The sequence below is a fragment of the Xiphophorus hellerii genome, chromosome 19 (assembly GCF_003331165.1).
Source record: "Xiphophorus hellerii strain 12219 chromosome 19, Xiphophorus_hellerii-4.1, whole genome shotgun sequence".
Classification (NCBI taxonomy): domain Eukaryota; kingdom Metazoa; phylum Chordata; class Actinopteri; order Cyprinodontiformes; family Poeciliidae; genus Xiphophorus; species Xiphophorus hellerii.
Window position 1 is genome coordinate 555,808 of NC_045690.1, and position 15,810 is coordinate 571,617.

Below are 15,810 nucleotides of genomic sequence, written 5' to 3' on the forward strand. Positions count from 1 at the left end.
TCTCGCTCAGTCATGTTTCTATTAACGTTTTCATGCACATTTTGAATTTTTGCATTGGAACAGATGGATGGAAACTCAAGTTTCTACGCTTTTGGACTTTTCCAAAAAATAGTTCATGAACCAAAGAGGGGATGGAAACACTGTTGGATGAGTTGTTTGTTCCTTACCAAGGGCACAAAAATAGAAACACAAATTCACGTTGTCCTTTTTTTTTTTAACATTTTCTCAAAATCCACTGGACATCTGGATGGAAACAAAGTCCATTTTTTTGTGATTAAATCAGGTACATTTCAGGCTAAAGTAGGAAGAGATTGTCATCAGTCTGAATCAAACAAGTTAAAATGTTGCAGCAATAGAAAAATGTTTTAAACTCTTTATTTCCACAGTGAAGTGATGTGGGGTTAAAGGTGAACAGGAGGAAAGAAGCAGTTGGGAGGCAGCACATTTGTCATTGAATGAAATAACAAAATGATGCTTTATTTCTCTTACCTTTTATATAAGTGGTGGATAAAGATTCAATATGTTGAAAACCATCCAGAGATCCTCCCCCCATCTGCACAGTTGCATAACTTCAGCTTCAGCTGCAGGATTTCAACCAAACTGTTTGTTCCTCCAGCAGCTGCTGCAAACCTCCGGGCTCTTTTACTCTGTAGAAATGGCTACAGCTGGTAAGGTAGGTTAACTTTTCACTTTCACAGCACCTCGACATGCATCTGCAGCTTTTTCATGTCTTGGTTAAATTTATGGTTATAGTTTGCATTAAAGCAAAAACATTTGATCGGCGACTGAAGTCGACAAATCAAACTGCTGAAGGTTTTAAATCTTAACGTTTTCCCTGATTTGATGAAAAAAGAAAATAATGAAACTCATCTGTGGTTTGAGATATTTTGACTTGGTTCAAATTATCCTGACAGTTTTACGCAACCTCAGATATTGGCAGGCGCTAAGCAGCCAGAGGCCAGAAAGGGGCAAAGCGAAGAAACTGGAAAAAGGCCAAAAATGTCTAATAAAATGTTTAAGGATGTTGAACAAAAATCCACAAGGAACAATATTCATTTCCCTGTTTTACTCTGATGAAGGAATAAAATAGAACTAAATTGTCTTAAAGGGATTGTGTTTACCATGGAAAACATGAGCTTTTATCAGTTGTCTCATTTCATTTTCTCATAAATGGTTTTATTCTCCCCTGAAGGTGAGATTTAAACATGAACTGCTCAAAATCAGCACAGATACCTGAAATTGAACCTGAAAGCCTTTCGGTTCCAGTTTGTCAGGAAACGTCCTGAGATACAATTTGAGAGCAGAAGCAGCAAATCCAGCTGATGTCAGTTTGCTTTAGGTCATCAGGTGCAAGGCAGCGGTGGCCTGGGAGCCCAACAAGCCCCTGGTCATCGAGGAGATTGAGGTTGCGCCTCCTCAGGCCAACGAGGTTCGCATCCAGGTGAGTCAGCCACAAACACGAGCCGCACCGTTCAGTCTGTCCAGGCCCTCCACCTCTCTGACCGCTGCGCTACAGCAGCTACTGCTGGACAAAAGCCCAGTTTTTATCATTTAGAAACAGCAGCCATCACCTGGAAACTTTCCATTTGAAGAAGAAGATCTGAAAGTTTCACATCTACAAACTAATGGCATCCCATAATCACTTCCATAGACCAAAACAGGTTCAGGGCCTCAGCTGGGTTATAGATGTGCCTGAATGGGATTTTCATATGTTCACGCCTCATGTGAATGCCCCACCTGGAGTCACTCATGTGCTTATCCCAGATAAGATCCCATGTAGGGGCTGGTGTCACCTTACTGGTCAGATCCATAGAAACCATGTGGTGCCGTGTGAACAGCTGGAACATCGTCTGATCAGATCTGACGTTAGCATGGCGAACAACTCCGCCTGGTATATTCACCAAACGTCAAATATTGTCAGATTCGGTAATGAATTAAGTTGAGTGATTTCCCCGTTTGCAGATTGTGGCCACAGGCGTCTGCCACACAGACCTGTACCACCTGTTTGAGGGAATGCACAAAGATGGCTTCCCCGCGGTTCTCGGACATGAGGGAGCTGGCATAGTGGAGAGCGTTGGGCCCGGTGTCACCGAGTTTCAGCCAGGTGAGTCAAACCCAACTCTGAGAGCCGTTTGCTGCTCTTGGCGCTGTGGGTCAACCAAAGTCTGTACAACGCAACGACGTTACCTGGAAAAAAACCTTTCTGGAAACAAGGTGGCAGCAGGACATAAGGGAGAAGGACAAGACTTCTGGGACAATGTCCTCTGCACAGACTGGAGTAGAGACCAATGTGTTGGAACCCAGACCCAGCAGATCTGTACCCACTGTGAAGCACGGTGGTGGAGGGTGATGCTGCCTGAGCGCCTTGCAGGCATTGACTTGACCAACTCCACTGTTGGCATTTAGTCAAAAATAAAATAAAACCTTGAATCTGGATCAGTTCATGTTCTCACTGCATTTTCTCCTCAGAAACCAATAAAATTCTTCACCTGAGATCAGCTGGGAAAATTAAACCGTAATGTTCCTGACAAGGTTCAAACATTAAAGGGTCAAACTTCAACAACCTGAAGCTATTAGAGTTTCCTCTCTGATCCTGACTGACAAGCCCAAAGAAAGTGTCACATCATTTCATCTTCGTCCTACATTAAAATGTTTAAGATGATTTCTTTAATATTCAGGGGACAAGGTTATCCCTCTGTTCGTCTCCCAGTGTCGAGAGTGTCGCTTTTGTAAAAGCCCAAAGACCAACCAGTGTGTCAAAGGATGGTAGGTTGATTTCTTTATTCATGAATTCATCAGATCTTCAATATTTTTACAGTTTAAAAGAAAGACAGTCACTTTTGTTCTCAGGGCCGCTGAGCGCTATGATGTGATGGCTTTAGAAGAAACCAGACTGAGCTGTAAGGGGAAGAAGCTGCTGCAGTTTTTGGGGACCAGCACCTTCTCTGAGTACACGGTTCTTAACCAGATAGCAGTGGCTAAGATCGACCCGGCCGCCCCTCTGGATAAAGTCTGCCTCCTTGGCTGTGGGGTCTGCACTGGGTTCGGCGCAGCAGTCAACACCGCTAAGGTGGTACCTGAAAGTCTTTCTTGGCAGCATGTGGATATCGAAGCACTAAGCATTAAGCTAATGTGAGCATGTGGTCCTGCAGGTGGAAGCGGGCTCCACCTGCGCCGTGTTCGGTCTGGGAGCTGTGGGCCTGGCTGCAGTCATGGGCTGTAAGTTTGCAGGAGCCAAAAGGATCATCGCCGTTGACATCAACCCAGAGAAGTTTGAGAAAGCCAAAGTGTTTGGTGCCACTGAGTTTGTGAACCCCAAAGATCACAGCAGACCCATCAACCAGGTGCTGGCTGAGATGACCGATGGAGGAGTGGACTACTCCCTGGAGTGTGTTGGAAATGTTGCAGTCATGGTGAGGATCATCTGGTACAAGCTTAAAAATAAATCAAGATGTCTGACGTGCTCTGCTCCTCTGTGCAGCGCAGTGCCCTGGAGTCCTGTGTGAAAGGATGGGGTGTCAGCGTGCTTGTCGGCTGGACAGATCTGCATGATTTTGCCGCCCGACCCATTCAGCTCATCTCGGGCCGTACATGGAAGGGCACCCTGTTTGGAGGTGAGACCAGAAGAGTCAATCTGAGTGTTTTTAGATCACAGGAAGCTGAGAAAAGTCATCCTGGCATTGACCTGGCTTCAAGTCAGGCTTCAGGGATACTGCCGGGTCCAAACCAACATGAGACGTGTGTTGGGATCTGAACCCCTAAGTAAAACGCAAGCAGGGTCAATGTGATCCCATCCAGACCGCGCACAGACTAGAAAACCTGTGGGGTCCAAATGACCCAATCCCTTATGACCACTGAAAGGTTAAATGAATCTGGTTCGGTTCATGAATCTGGTTCGGTCCATGAATCTGGATCGGTTCATGGATCTGGATTGGTTCATGAATCTGGATCAGGTCATGAATCTGGATCGGTTCATGAATCTGGTTCAGGTCATGAATCTGGTTCGGTTCATGAATCTGGATCGGTTCATGAATCTGGTTCAGGTCATGAATCTGGTTCGGTTCATGAATCTGGATCAGTTCATGAATCTGGATCAGGTCATGAATCTGGTTCGGTTCATGAATCTGGATCGGTTCATGAATCTGGTTCAGGTCATGAATCTGGATCAGTTCATGAATCTGGATCAGGTCATGAATCTGGATCAGTTCATGAATCTGGATCAGGTCATGAATCTGGATCAGGTCATGAATCTGGTTCAGGTCATGAATCTGGATCAGTTCATGAATCTGGATCAGGTCATGAATCTGGTTCAGTTCATGAATCTGGATCGGTTCATGTTTGTTTCATGCGCCTCAGGGTTCAAGAGTAAGGACGGTGTTCCTGAGATGGTGAAATTCTACCTGGACAGGAAGGTGAAGCTGGACGAGTTCATCACTCACAGCATGACTCTGGAGAAGGTCAACGAAGCCGTGGAGCTGATGAAGAACGGCCAGTGGTACGTTCTAATTAACACCAGACAGAAGCTCTTCCGTTGTTCAAACCTTCCAGTTTTTCTTCTCATCTCTTCTGTTTTTGCTGCGCAGCATCCGGGCGGTCCTGAGAGTTTCTCCTTGAGTCAACAAAGCTCCTTTCAAAATGTCGGCGTTTGTTCGCAGTCTGCAGCCAACGGTTCGTCTGTCCTGCCTGATGATTACATCTGGGGTCATGAAACATTTGGAGCAAATAAAATCATTTAACCTGAATGTTGTATTTGTTAAAGCTAAGAGTTGTTCTTTGTTCTGTCAGATATTTTTCCTTTTCTAAATTTGTTCCACATCATTTCTCCTATTTGTCCAGCAGCAGCATCAGAAACCTTCATCACTTTCACATCGTTTTCTTCTTAGATTCATAGAATATTAAGTAAATAACGACACATCACTCTTCAGACGGTTCTCCTGTTTCCCTTCCTTAGTAACAAAAGATGCTTTCTGGTCCAGGTAGCTCATAGTGTTTATTATATTTCAGCCTCTTTATGAGTTGTGTCTGTTAGAAAAGGTCATTATTAACCTACATGACTCTAATTCTGCTAATAAGTCTTTGTGTAGCGTGTTGATGTTAACAAGTTGTTGCAACTGATTGACAAGAAACAAGCAGACAGACGTTGGCTAAAGCAGCAGAGAACCTGAAACACAACAGGAAACTCGTTGTTCCGTCAGCTGAGGTCAACAATGAAGCAATAACAGCGTTTTAGCAGAGGAACATCAGGAAACGTCAGAGATAGTCAGCAGAAAGGAATCTGGCTTTAAAATAAGAAATACTCGACAACAAATGAGCAGAAGGACGGGCGGGGTCACAGAGTTCCAGCCGGGTCAGTAGAACCAGCCGGACCGCCTGGTTCTTCAGGATCAACCTGACGGTGTGGAGCACAGATTAAATCTTCTACCACGGGGATCCGCTGTTCATGCCTCAGTGTTGGGAATGCAGCTTCTGCAAGAGTCCCAAGACCAACACGCGTGTCAGCGGGTACGGAGCTCATCCCTTCATTGCATCATCATGTGTTCATTAGGCTGCAGAAATGAATTCATGGATGGTTCTGAATGAATCCAGGATCAGCTGCTGGGGGCATCAGCTCTGAGTTCGCTGTGGTGAAGGAGATTTCTGTGGCCACGCCGCTGGACAGTGTCTGTCTGATCGATGCAGCCTGTTGGTTTATGGAGAACAGAGAAATATCAGATTATATCTGATAAGAAATGAAGTCGTCACATTTTGAAGCGTGTTGATCTTTGTCACCTGAAGGCCTCCAGCTCTGAACGAATCACTTCTGGCAACGATTTTATTCTAAAAACCTTTAAACCTTTTGTTTAAAATGTAACAGAGATAATCTGGTCTGACCTGAGCAGGTTAAAGTCCCAGCCTCCATCTGAGCCGCTGACATTCCCCTTCAGCAGGACAGATGGCCACAGCTGGAGAGGTAAGCAGGACTGCATGTTTCACCGCCTCAAAGTTTGACCAGATTTAGTGTCTCGGTCATTTTCACAACCAGTTTTAAAGTTTTCAGTAAATATTTGTACGTCAAAGTTTTCATCCTGTTTTGTTACATAATGCAAAGTTTGGATAAAACATTTAAAACGGTTTCAAATGTTTTTTAAAGAAGCAAAGTGAGAAATCCTGAAACAAAATGCAGAAGTAAAAAAGCTCAAATCTGCATCCAGTGAAATGATGTTTTCTGCTGAAAGCTGCAGCAGTAAAGTTCATATTTGCTCTGATGAGTCGACGTTAAGCTGCAGCTTGTGTAAGAGCTGGTCTCATGTTCCTGCTGTTAGTGCGCTAGATGTTTGGAAAATAGATTTTCCATCTAATTTTGTAGCAAATGAGCCAAACTGCCACTGAATGGAGTCTTTAATAAACCTTGAATTTTGCACAAAAATGTGTAAATTTTGTATTTAGTTCAGTTTTACTTTGCTTCTTGTGAATAAAGCTGAAATTGTTGCAGCTTTATGCTTTATGCTTTCTGGTCCAGGTAGCTCATAGTGTTTATTATAGTTCAGTTTTTCATCAAGGAAAATGCAAAACACTTTTCATGGCTGCTCAACACGTAGCGACCCTGAAGGAGCCGCAGCGCCGCAGCTTTAAGAGACGCAGCGTCCTTCACCTTCAGCTGCGAACCTCAGGGAGACAAACTAAATCAACTTTTGGTGAAATCACTGCAAATCATAAATCTGACATAAAAAAGGACAAAAAATAGCAAACAAAACAATTAGTGAGGTCAGATTCAAGGTCAGGGTCAGAAGTTAACCTTCTGTTTTAAGCAAAAGTAAATGTTCGATTTTTAGGTTACATATTTACAGGAAGCTGCACAGTGGAGCAGTTGGTAGCACTGTTGCCTTGCAGCATGAAGGTCCTGGGTTCGATTCCCGGCCTAGGGTCTTTCTGCATGGAGTTAGCATGTTCCCCCTGTGCATGGTGGGTTCTTCCTCCCACAGTCCAAAGCATGACTGTCAAGTTAATTGGTCTCCCTAAATTCTCCCTAGGTGTGTGTGTGGTTGTTTGTCCTGTGTGTCTCTGTGTTGCCCTGGCGATGAACCGGTGACCTGTCCAGGTGACCCCGCCTCTCAGCCTCCTGATAGGAAAAGGCTGGAAGATGGACGAATATTTACAGGATATGAAAGTGTTGAAATCCTCAGAGGTTTAATAAATTAGTTTACTAACTAGTTTATTTGGATCATCCAAAGAGCTTCGCCGCTAGCTGCTGATGCTGCTAACGGCTGTAAGGTTCAGAGGTTTTCGCCCGTCTGCAGGTCATCAGGTGCAAGGCAGCAGTAGCCTGGGAGTTCAACCAGCCTTTGGTGATCGAAGAGGTTGAGGTGGCACCGCCTCAGGAGAAGGAGATCCGGATCAAGGTCAGAGCAAATGAAGCAAAATGTGAATAATAAAGCCAGAATCATCCGAGCCTTAAATGCAACTTGAAGCTCTTTTCTGACTGTCGTTACTTTATTGTGTCGTTTCCTCTGCAGATCGTGGCAACAGGAGTGTGTCAGTCGGATCTCTACTTCCTGTGCAAATGTCTGAATCAGACGATGTTCCCGGCCGTTTTTGGCCATGAAGCAGCCGGTGTGGTGGAGAGCATCGGACCCGGGGTCACGGAGTTCCAGCCGGGTCAGTAGAACCAGCCGGACCGCCTGGTTCTGCTTTAACTCTGCTGAATCTGACATGTTTGTGATCCAGGAGACACAGTGATCCCGCTGTTCATGCCTCAGTGTCGGGAATGCCGCCTCTGCAAGAGTCCCAAGACCAACCTCTGCGTCAACGGGTGTCCCTCATCTTCTGTCATTTCCAGTCTTATTGGTGTTTTTATTAGTTTCTAGGTCGATATGAAACTAATGGATCATATGTTGTGTTCAGGTCGGCCGGTCGAATAGATGAGCGGAGCTTTGAGCGCTCCAGGATCAGCTGCAGGGGCAGGAAGCTGCTGCAGTTCCTGGGAACCAGCAGCTTCTCTGAGTTCACCGTGGTGAAGGAGATTTCTGTGGCCAAGATCGACCCGGCCGCGCCGCTGGACAAAGTCTGTCTGATCGGCTGCGCCATCTGCACCGGGTACGGAGCGGCCGTCAATACCGCCAAGGTGCCCCGACACGAACCTCACTGTCCAGACCGCTCAGGTTAGAGAGGGAAACCCTCACCGGCTTTAACCCGTGGCCTCCAGGTGGAAGCGGGCTCCAGCTGCGCCGTGTTCGGTCTGGGAGCCGTGGGCCTGGCTGCGGTCATGGGCTGCAGGGCGGCGGCAGCCAGCAGGATCATCGCCGTCGACATCAACCCGGAGAAGTTTGAGAAGGCCAAGGTGTTGGGAGCCACGGATGTGGTGAACCCCAACGACCACAGCAGGCCCATCCAGCAGGTCATCCAGGAGATGACCGGCGGCGGAGTGGACTTCTCCTTCGAATGCATCGGGAATGTGGAGGTCATGGTGAGGTCATGGTGAGGGTCAGGGTCTCACGGTGTGTGAATGACGCGGGCGGACTGATCAATGATGCATTTCCGTGCAGCGCGGCGCCTTGGAGTCGTGCGCTGCCGGCTGGGGGGTCAGCGTGATCGCCGGCTGGACGGACATGCAGAACTTCAGCGCCCCGCCCATCCAGCTGATGACTGGACGGAAATGGACGGGAACTCTGTTTGGAGGTGAGAAACGAACCTCAGCGATCAGAACCAGCAGCTTCTGGAGTTAGCGTTAGCATTAGCTAACCGCTCCTCACATCAGGTGACACTGATTAACCAATCAGAAACTCCCAAAGCCATGACATCATCACTGTTTTAATGAATCATAATAATAAACTTCTGCATTAGAAACAAGTTAATGCAGAATTTCTCTAGTTATTTTTAGCGCTTAGCAACAATAAATCATCTTGTTGAAAAACGTTTGGAGGTTTAAAGGTTTATGTAAATATGTGGTTTCAGATGAATTTTTTCGTCATGCTCAGCCCCCCGTGTGTTTCAGTCTGGACACGGCCCTGTTCTTAAAGGGACGGTACCTGATGATGCTTCCTCTGCTTCAGGGTTTAAAGGGAAGGACGGCGTTGCTCAGATGGTCAGAGCTTACCTGGACAGGAAGCTGATGGTGGACGAGTTCATCACCCACAACCTGAGGCTGGACCAGGTCAACGAAGCCGTGGAGCTGATGAAGAACGGCCGGTGGTGCGACCCGAAGCTCAGATGTTCCCTTCATGATTGAAACGGTCCTGACTGGGTGTTTGTGTCTCCGCAGCGTCCGGGCCGTGCTGAGCGTCGCTCCTCAGTGACGTCATCGAGCGTCTGAACGTTTCCATCCTGTTGCCTGATGGTAGAAAATAAAGGAGCTGATCTGGACTCTGCTTTGGACTGACTCTATGTTTCTAGTTCTACTTTGATCTTTTGCAGAACATATCTAGAAGCTGATTTCTCGTTTTGTCTTCAGACAAATCTTCGATATAATAATCATGTTCATCTCAGTCTGATGATAATAATCTGATGATGACGTCCTAAAAGATGAAAGGTGATAAAGTGAAACTTCACTAAATATTCTTTTAATTTTTGATTATTCCTTTGATTATTGAGTTCAACTATTTGTTGAGACTTTTTTCTTTATTATCATAAAACTGTTTGCTCTCAGATTATTTGGACTTTCTGTCGTAAAACTTTATTCTTGTCATTTTATCATTTAATTCTTGACTTTTTGCAGCAATCTGACTTTTTACTCATTACAACTTTATTCTACTTTTTCTTTATATGACTATTATACGACTTTATTCTAGTAAGATTATGACTTAATTCTCATATTGTTTCTTAGTCTTGCCCTCATACTCTGTTATACTTTCACATTAAAACTGCTGTTAATGTGTAATAATATTTCCACAGCTTTAGCAAGAGCTGCAGAAATGTCTCAATTCTCTTTAAATCAGAAATATATGAAGATGATTTTCCAGCTGAAGTTTTTCCAACCAGTTTCTCCTCAGCAGTTGCAAAGTTTGCTTCTACTTTGGGCCGGCCCAGGCCCTTCTGTGACGTGGTAAAGCAGAGATAAACTTTCACCTGCTCAGAAATAAATCATTTCCAGACATTTTACTCTCTGAAGCCAAAGTTCATCTCCTCAAACTGGATCAGGAAATGGAATCCTCAGCTGATAAAAACTCATTTCAAATCCTTCACATGTAAACAAGATTTATTGTTTTATAACTGAGAGAAAATAAAGATTCAACCAGCAGATCAAATTAAATGGCTTGTTTAAAGAATCACGTTGTGATTTTAATAATCTGACGGCCAGTTATGAAGGACTGACCCCTCCCTGCCAGGGTTAGATACTGTTTACTGCAGCGGCTCAGGGGTTTATTATCTTATAATATATTTATATTTTATTATGGTTTTGTTGTCTGATCGCTTCATGACTTCCTGATCTTGTTTCTGGTTTCATTCTGGTTTTAAACAAACTCGACTGGTTTTCACCAGACTGTGACTGGAACACATTTTATTCCAAAAGTTTTTCTTCCTCTTTCTGCTGCGGCGTCTCGGGTGAAGGTGAGACCAGAACCGGACCGGACCGGACCGGACCGGACCCGCCTGATAACAGCTGCAGGTTAAAGTCCCTGCTCGTCTCGCTGTGTGCCTGATTGAACTGATCCTCTTCTTTTCCTTTGCTGCTGAAACTTTGGCCTCGGATCGATCGATCATCTCTGCAGGAAAAATGTCCACAGCTGGGAAGGTGAGAGGAAACACACAGACCACCGGCGGTCCGTGTTTTCAGGACAACGAGCGCAAAATTTCGATTTTCATGATTTCATTTTTGACGAGCGGTCTGACCCGGAAGTTCTCTGCCCCGATCACTTTGTTTCTGTAAACTCGACCAAAGCGGCAGGCGATTGATTTGATCATGAAGCCTTCACACAGTAAGTCTGGTACTCTGAAGCTAATGGCTTCTAAATGCAGCTTCAGATTCAGTGAAGGACTAAAGGGATAGTCCGCCCAATTTTTTTTACCAACCTTTAATCTGCTCTGGTTTAAAAAGTCGCTCAAACCGGGACCAGAACATTCTGCCAGTCATTCAAACCTTGTAGTTTTTTAAAGTTTTTCCTTTCTGGATAGCATTAGCATACCAATTATTATCCTGTGTGTCATGAACAAGCAAGCAGAAAAGGTTAATTATCCAAAATATACAATAAAAATGTATCTATTTCACCAGGTAGGAAATGTTTGAAATAATGTGCCAATTAGATGATTAAAAGCTTAAATAAATAAATAAATAAATGTTTATTTATTTGGAAAAGAAACAGGTCATCATTCTGATGTTACATATTTAGGTTTTTTTAGCTAGCTAACTAAATATTTGGTTTGAAACTAAAAACATTTATAAATGAATAAAAAATATGATTAAAATATGCCTGAAAAATGAACGTAAACCACCCAAACTATTTCTGTAATTTCTGAGCGTTTTTACAACCAGCAGCTCATTGTGCAGGAACTCCGTGGTTAAAGGTTAAAGGTTAATACCGGATGTTTCTGTGGCCGCCAGGTCATCCGGTGCAGGGCGGCGGTGTCCTGGGCGCCCAACACGCCGGCCGCCATCGAGGAAATCGAGGTGGCTCCTCCTGAGGCCGGTGAGGTCCGCATCAAGGTGGGAGGCGCCTCTTTGTGTCACCAGGAGGTCTTTCGTAACGCTAAAGCCGCTGACGTGGCCGTTGTCATGGTTACTTCCTGGCGCAGATAGTGGCGACCTCGGTGTGCCACTCTGACCTGTACCACCTGCTGGAGAGCATGACTGCAGACGGCTTTCCCACGGTCCTGGGCCACGAGGGCGCCGGCATCGTGGAGAGTGTCGGACCGGGAGTCACAGAGTTTCAGCCCGGTCAGTCCGAACCGGAAGCTGATGTTGATGTGACAGCAGGTCACCTGCTGCTGCCTCGACACGCTGCATGAAGCCTCTTTCCTTCCTCCGTCCTGGAGAACCGGCGGGTTTCGGCCCCAAACCCGCCGGTTCTCCTTCTAGGAGACGCCATTTAAAACTTGAACATCAATAATTTGGCTTATTTAGATCGTGTCGTTTGTCACCATGTCAATCATTCATTACTGTATCAGTTCCTAAATTAATGTTAAGTTCGCAAACTAAATATTTAATACACAAATTAAATATGTAGCTTGTACCTAAAGTTTAGCTTCACAGTAAATATTTAGTGTCTCCTTTTGGTCTCCTAGGAGACAAGGTGATTCCTCTTTTCCTCTGCCAGTGTAAAGAATGTCGGTTCTGTAAGAGTCCGAGGACCAACCAGTGTGAGAGAGCATGGTGAGACTGGCCTGGTCCTCAGCCTTTAATGGTGGCATTTTTCCAGTAAAGAACAAACACAGTTCTTTAGCTCAGAAACTGTCTCCACCAGGACCAGAATTCGCCAAGAAATTATGGCCGGAGTGGAATCCAGGTTCACCTGTAAGGGGAAGAGAGTCCACCAGTTCATGGGAACCAGCACCTTCTCTGAGTACACCGTCATCAACCAGATCGCTGTGACCAGGATCGACCCCGCGGCTCCTCTGGACAAGGTCTGCCTGCTGGGCTGCGGGATCTGCACCGGCTACGGAGCCGCGGTGAACACCGCCAAGGTGGGAGAGCCGCGTCCCCGCGCTTCCGCTAGTCCGCTAACAGCACAGAGAAACTTATTTAGCGCACTTAGCTTCCCCTAAATTACTCTTTCCAGATAAATTCTAAAGTGCTAATTAATTCAGCTGTTTTTTAAACTTTCAGTTAAATAAAGTTTGACTTTTGTAAAAGTTTTATTCATTGAAAAATAAAACTTTTTGTTTCTTGGTTTTAAAGAGTTAAACTGGAACGTCTAACTCTTAAAGTATGTAGACCTCATGCTTTTACTTTGAAATGAGTCAGGACTTTACATAGCAGGGCGATAATAATGATCCTGGATATCAACAAGGTGTAGCTTTAGCTTCTACTAAATATTGTGTTAGTATAGTACCTTAGTGTCTGTTTAAACTAAATAATACGCTGGTACAGTACTTTACCGTTAGCTTACACTAAATAATATGTTTAGCACAAGCTAAACATATTAGCATAGGCTAATATGTTGGCAGCATAAGCTATTAGCATTTGCTATTAATACCAATATCAATTTTAAATGATCGTTTTGTCCAATAACAGACCATGAGATTAACTCTGTTCTGTTTAATCCGCTCCCAGATTGCAGAAGTTTGGGATTACTTTGTGTTTCCGTATTTCAGGGGTTCTCCGTGTGTCCAGGTGGAAGCGGGCTCCAGCTGCGCCGTGTTCGGTCTGGGAGCCGTGGGCCTGGCTGCGGTCATGGGCTGCAGGGCGGCGGGAGCCAGCAGGATCATCGCCGTCGACATCAACCCGGACAAAGCGGAGAAGGCCAAAGAGTTGGGCGCCACCGACTTCCTGAACCCAAAGGACCACAGCCGGCCCATCCATGAGGTCATCTCTGAGATGACCGGAGGAGGGGTGGACTTCTCCCTGGAGTGCGTGGGGAACGTGGAGGTCATGGTGAGGGACCGATGCTCTGTGTTAGTCTGGAGAGCGGAACCGGGCCGCTGACCGTGTTCTGCTGGTCCGTCCAGCGCAGCGCCTTGGAGTCCAGCATGGAGGCCTGGGGGGTCAGCGTGGTGGTCGGCTGGACCGACATGTTCGACATCACCATCCGACCGCGCCACCTGATCTGCGGGCGGACCTGGAAGGGCTCCATGTTTGGAGGTGAGCCTGTCGCTCTGCTGCGGTTCTGGTTCTGCTGATGGAGTCATGCTGATGCCAGCAGCTGTTGACGAGTCTTTAATATCTGGATGGGCCAAAATGTTCAACTAAATAAAGATAAAACTGAAGTTTTAGTTTTTGGCCCAAAGAGCTCCGGTTAAAAATGATCGCCCACCTTCAGCCTGCTGGTTTAAAATGCTTTGACTAGGCCATGAATCTGTGGGGATCAGGATCCTGACTTGACCAGATCAAATTTATCATTGAGACACAATATCACCAGCTAAAAATGTCGGCAGAATTAGACGACTCATGTCAACAAGATTCTGAAAATTTACTTCAGAGCTTTTAGCAGATTCAATTATTGCAGCATTATTTTTACTGGATTAGCAAAAAAAATAAACAATAAAAAAAACAAACAATAAAACATCATCTTCTGCAGAATGAGTCCTCACCAAAACGAAGATCAGAATCAGTCCAGATCCGAGATCCTTCCACTTCCTGCTGCTCACACAACATTTAAAGTTTTAATGGTTTATAAAACACTCACTAATAAAAACCCAGAATATATTTCTGATTTTCTTCCATTAGCCACTGAGACCTTTTAGTCCAGCAGAGTGAAACCGAAGCAGCTTCAGTTTTTATTGTCAGTAAATGACCTCTGGCTCCATGAGGTCATTAAAACAAAACATTTTAAAAGTTTCTTATCTAAACCTGTTTAAATTGAATCTGTTTGTTGTGTTTTATTATGTTTTAACTTCTTTCACCTGGAACCGTCTCTGGCTGAAAGCTGCTGTATAAGTAAAGTCTCGTTGCCTTGTGCGGTTCTGATCCGCCTCAGGGTTTAAAGCTAAGGACGGCGTGGCGGGGATGGTGAGATCCTACCTGGAGAAGAAGGTGAAGCTGGACGAGTTCATCAGCCACAACATGGAGCTGGACCAGGTCAACGACGCCATAGAGCTGATGAAGAACTCCCAATGGTACCGACCCGGTTCGTCGCCAACATGCTCACACAGCAGCAGCTGCTCAGTTATTCCTGTGTTTGTTCCACAGCGTCCGGGTCGTCATGAAGGTTTCTGCCGAGTAGAACCGGAGCCGGTTCTGATGTTTGGTTTAATTCTGGGTTTTTATCCGTCCGTCAGCTTCACTCCGACAGACGTCCTCCGTTTCAGGGTGATACAGGAAACGAATGAAGTTAGATTAAATTGCCTCAAACAGCCAGAGGAAACCCTGTTTTTCAGTTTGACAGTTAGAGCTGGGATGGAGGGAGAAGAACCAAGAAACGTCTCGGAAGAAATGATTCCGTTAGAAAATTCATTTAGTCTTTAATCATTAATATTCACCTGAAATGAACCGTTTCCCAGAGAATGATTACACATTAAAAAGATAAAACGTTGAATTTATGTGTTTGAGTTGGAATTCATTCATACATCTATGGAGGACTGATCCTGCCACAATTGGCAATAAAAATAAAAGGCTTAATAAAGTAATATGGCAAATACTGCATCCAAAAATAAATCTCAACTTTGTGCTTGGCTATAGATGTTGACCAATAGGAGAAGATGACTGGAATGAAAACGCAAAATCTAAATAGACAAAAATCAATGTAAAAAAAATAATTTTAAAACAGAATATTAAGGGCAATAAATCAAGGAAGCCAATTAATAAAATATTGGAAATAAAGTGGAAAACTGAGTTATAGTGCTAATTTAATACTGTTGAATGATACATTTGTCAAACTGTATAATCAAATCATTAATTTCTATTTTGTTTGCCAATTTTGACAGGATTGGTTCTCCATATAAACACGTCACAATGTATACTCATAAGTTGGTAAAGTTTTTATTTATTTGATGCTCTTTATTCCAAATGATTTGATCTAGTCATTGATTTCTATTTTGTTTGCCAATTTTGACAGGATTGGTTCTCCATATATATAAAAAATAAATCTCTTTACGTCACACTGTAGAATCGAATAAGTTGGGAAAGTTAGAAGCCGATAATAAATCCTGGTTATTTTTCCTGGAGCGTCGCCTCCAGTCTGCCGGTCCGGTTCTGACCGCCGGTCCGGTTCGGATCTCAGGACAAACCGAGCCACACGGAGC

General features: G+C 44.7%; 3 protein-coding genes across 8 annotated transcripts; all 3 read left to right on the forward strand.

Moving 5' to 3' along the window:
* The first annotated feature begins 545 nt into the window (after window positions 1–545).
* Window positions 546–4,742, forward strand: LOC116709604 (alcohol dehydrogenase 1-like). Of its 2 annotated transcripts, XM_032548247.1 has the most exons (9): window positions 546–673; window positions 1,340–1,441; window positions 1,963–2,104; window positions 2,679–2,766; window positions 2,851–3,070; window positions 3,153–3,413; window positions 3,482–3,614; window positions 4,357–4,495; window positions 4,584–4,742. In XM_032548247.1, the coding sequence occupies exons 1-9, from the start codon at window positions 656–658 to the stop codon at window positions 4,612–4,614; spliced, it is 1,134 nt and encodes a 377-aa protein (XP_032404138.1). In that variant the 5' UTR covers window positions 546–655; the 3' UTR covers window positions 4,615–4,742. The 2 variants fall into 2 exon arrangements, with proteins under 2 accessions (XP_032404138.1, XP_032404139.1); XM_032548248.1 differs by lacking the exons at window positions 4,357–4,495; window positions 4,584–4,742 and adding an exon at window positions 3,750–3,769 and having other exon boundaries at window positions 3,482–3,644.
* Window positions 4,743–5,715: 973 nt separating this feature from the next.
* LOC116709607 (alcohol dehydrogenase 1-like) lies at window positions 5,716–9,659 on the forward strand. 5 transcript variants are annotated; one of them, XM_032548255.1, is made up of 9 exons: window positions 5,717–5,950; window positions 7,278–7,379; window positions 7,494–7,635; window positions 7,705–7,789; window positions 7,882–8,101; window positions 8,183–8,443; window positions 8,523–8,655; window positions 9,030–9,168; window positions 9,239–9,659. In XM_032548255.1, exons 1-9 carry the CDS (start codon window positions 5,933–5,935, stop codon window positions 9,270–9,272), a joined length of 1,134 nt encoding a protein of 377 aa, XP_032404146.1. In that variant the 5' UTR covers window positions 5,717–5,932; the 3' UTR covers window positions 9,273–9,659. The 5 variants fall into 5 exon arrangements, 4 of the variants coding, with proteins under 4 accessions (XP_032404145.1, XP_032404146.1, XP_032404144.1 ...); XR_004336912.1 differs by lacking the exon at window positions 5,717–5,950 and adding an exon at window positions 6,927–7,165 and having other exon boundaries at window positions 8,932–9,168; XM_032548253.1 differs by lacking the exon at window positions 5,717–5,950 and adding an exon at window positions 6,928–7,165.
* Window positions 9,660–10,524: 865 nt separating this feature from the next.
* Window positions 10,525–15,104, forward strand: LOC116709611 (alcohol dehydrogenase 1-like). Its single transcript, XM_032548258.1, has 9 exons — window positions 10,525–10,708; window positions 11,516–11,617; window positions 11,707–11,848; window positions 12,196–12,283; window positions 12,375–12,594; window positions 13,244–13,504; window positions 13,579–13,711; window positions 14,547–14,685; window positions 14,759–15,104. The coding sequence occupies exons 1-9, from the start codon at window positions 10,691–10,693 to the stop codon at window positions 14,790–14,792; spliced, it is 1,137 nt and encodes a 378-aa protein (XP_032404149.1). The 5' UTR covers window positions 10,525–10,690; the 3' UTR covers window positions 14,793–15,104.
* The last annotated feature ends 706 nt before the right edge of the window (window positions 15,105–15,810 follow it).

What these genes read in the sequence shown, in the direction of transcription:
- LOC116709604 (XM_032548247.1), top strand. An exon ending in CAGCAGTCAACACCGCTAAG is followed by an intron (nt 3,071 to 3,152) that starts GTGGTACCTGAA and finishes GTGGTCCTGCAG; the next exon opens with GTGGAAGCGGGCTCCACCTG. An exon ending in GAAGGGCACCCTGTTTGGAG is followed by an intron (nt 3,615 to 4,356) that starts GTGAGACCAGAA and finishes CATGCGCCTCAG; the next exon opens with GGTTCAAGAGTAAGGACGGT.
- LOC116709607 (XM_032548252.1), top strand. Translation starts at nt 7,121, where the DNA reads ATGGACGAATATTTACAGGATATGAAAGTGTTGAAATCCTCAGAG. An exon ending in GGTCACGGAGTTCCAGCCGG is followed by an intron (nt 7,636 to 7,704) that starts GTCAGTAGAACC and finishes TTTGTGATCCAG; the next exon opens with GAGACACAGTGATCCCGCTG. An exon ending in ACCAACCTCTGCGTCAACGG is followed by an intron (nt 7,790 to 7,881) that starts GTGTCCCTCATC and finishes TGTTGTGTTCAG; the next exon opens with GTCGGCCGGTCGAATAGATG.
- LOC116709611 (XM_032548258.1), top strand. An exon ending in AGTCACAGAGTTTCAGCCCG is followed by an intron (nt 11,849 to 12,195) that starts GTCAGTCCGAAC and finishes TTGGTCTCCTAG; the next exon opens with GAGACAAGGTGATTCCTCTT. An exon ending in CTGATGAAGAACTCCCAATG is followed by an intron (nt 14,686 to 14,758) that starts GTACCGACCCGG and finishes TTTGTTCCACAG; the next exon opens with CGTCCGGGTCGTCATGAAGG.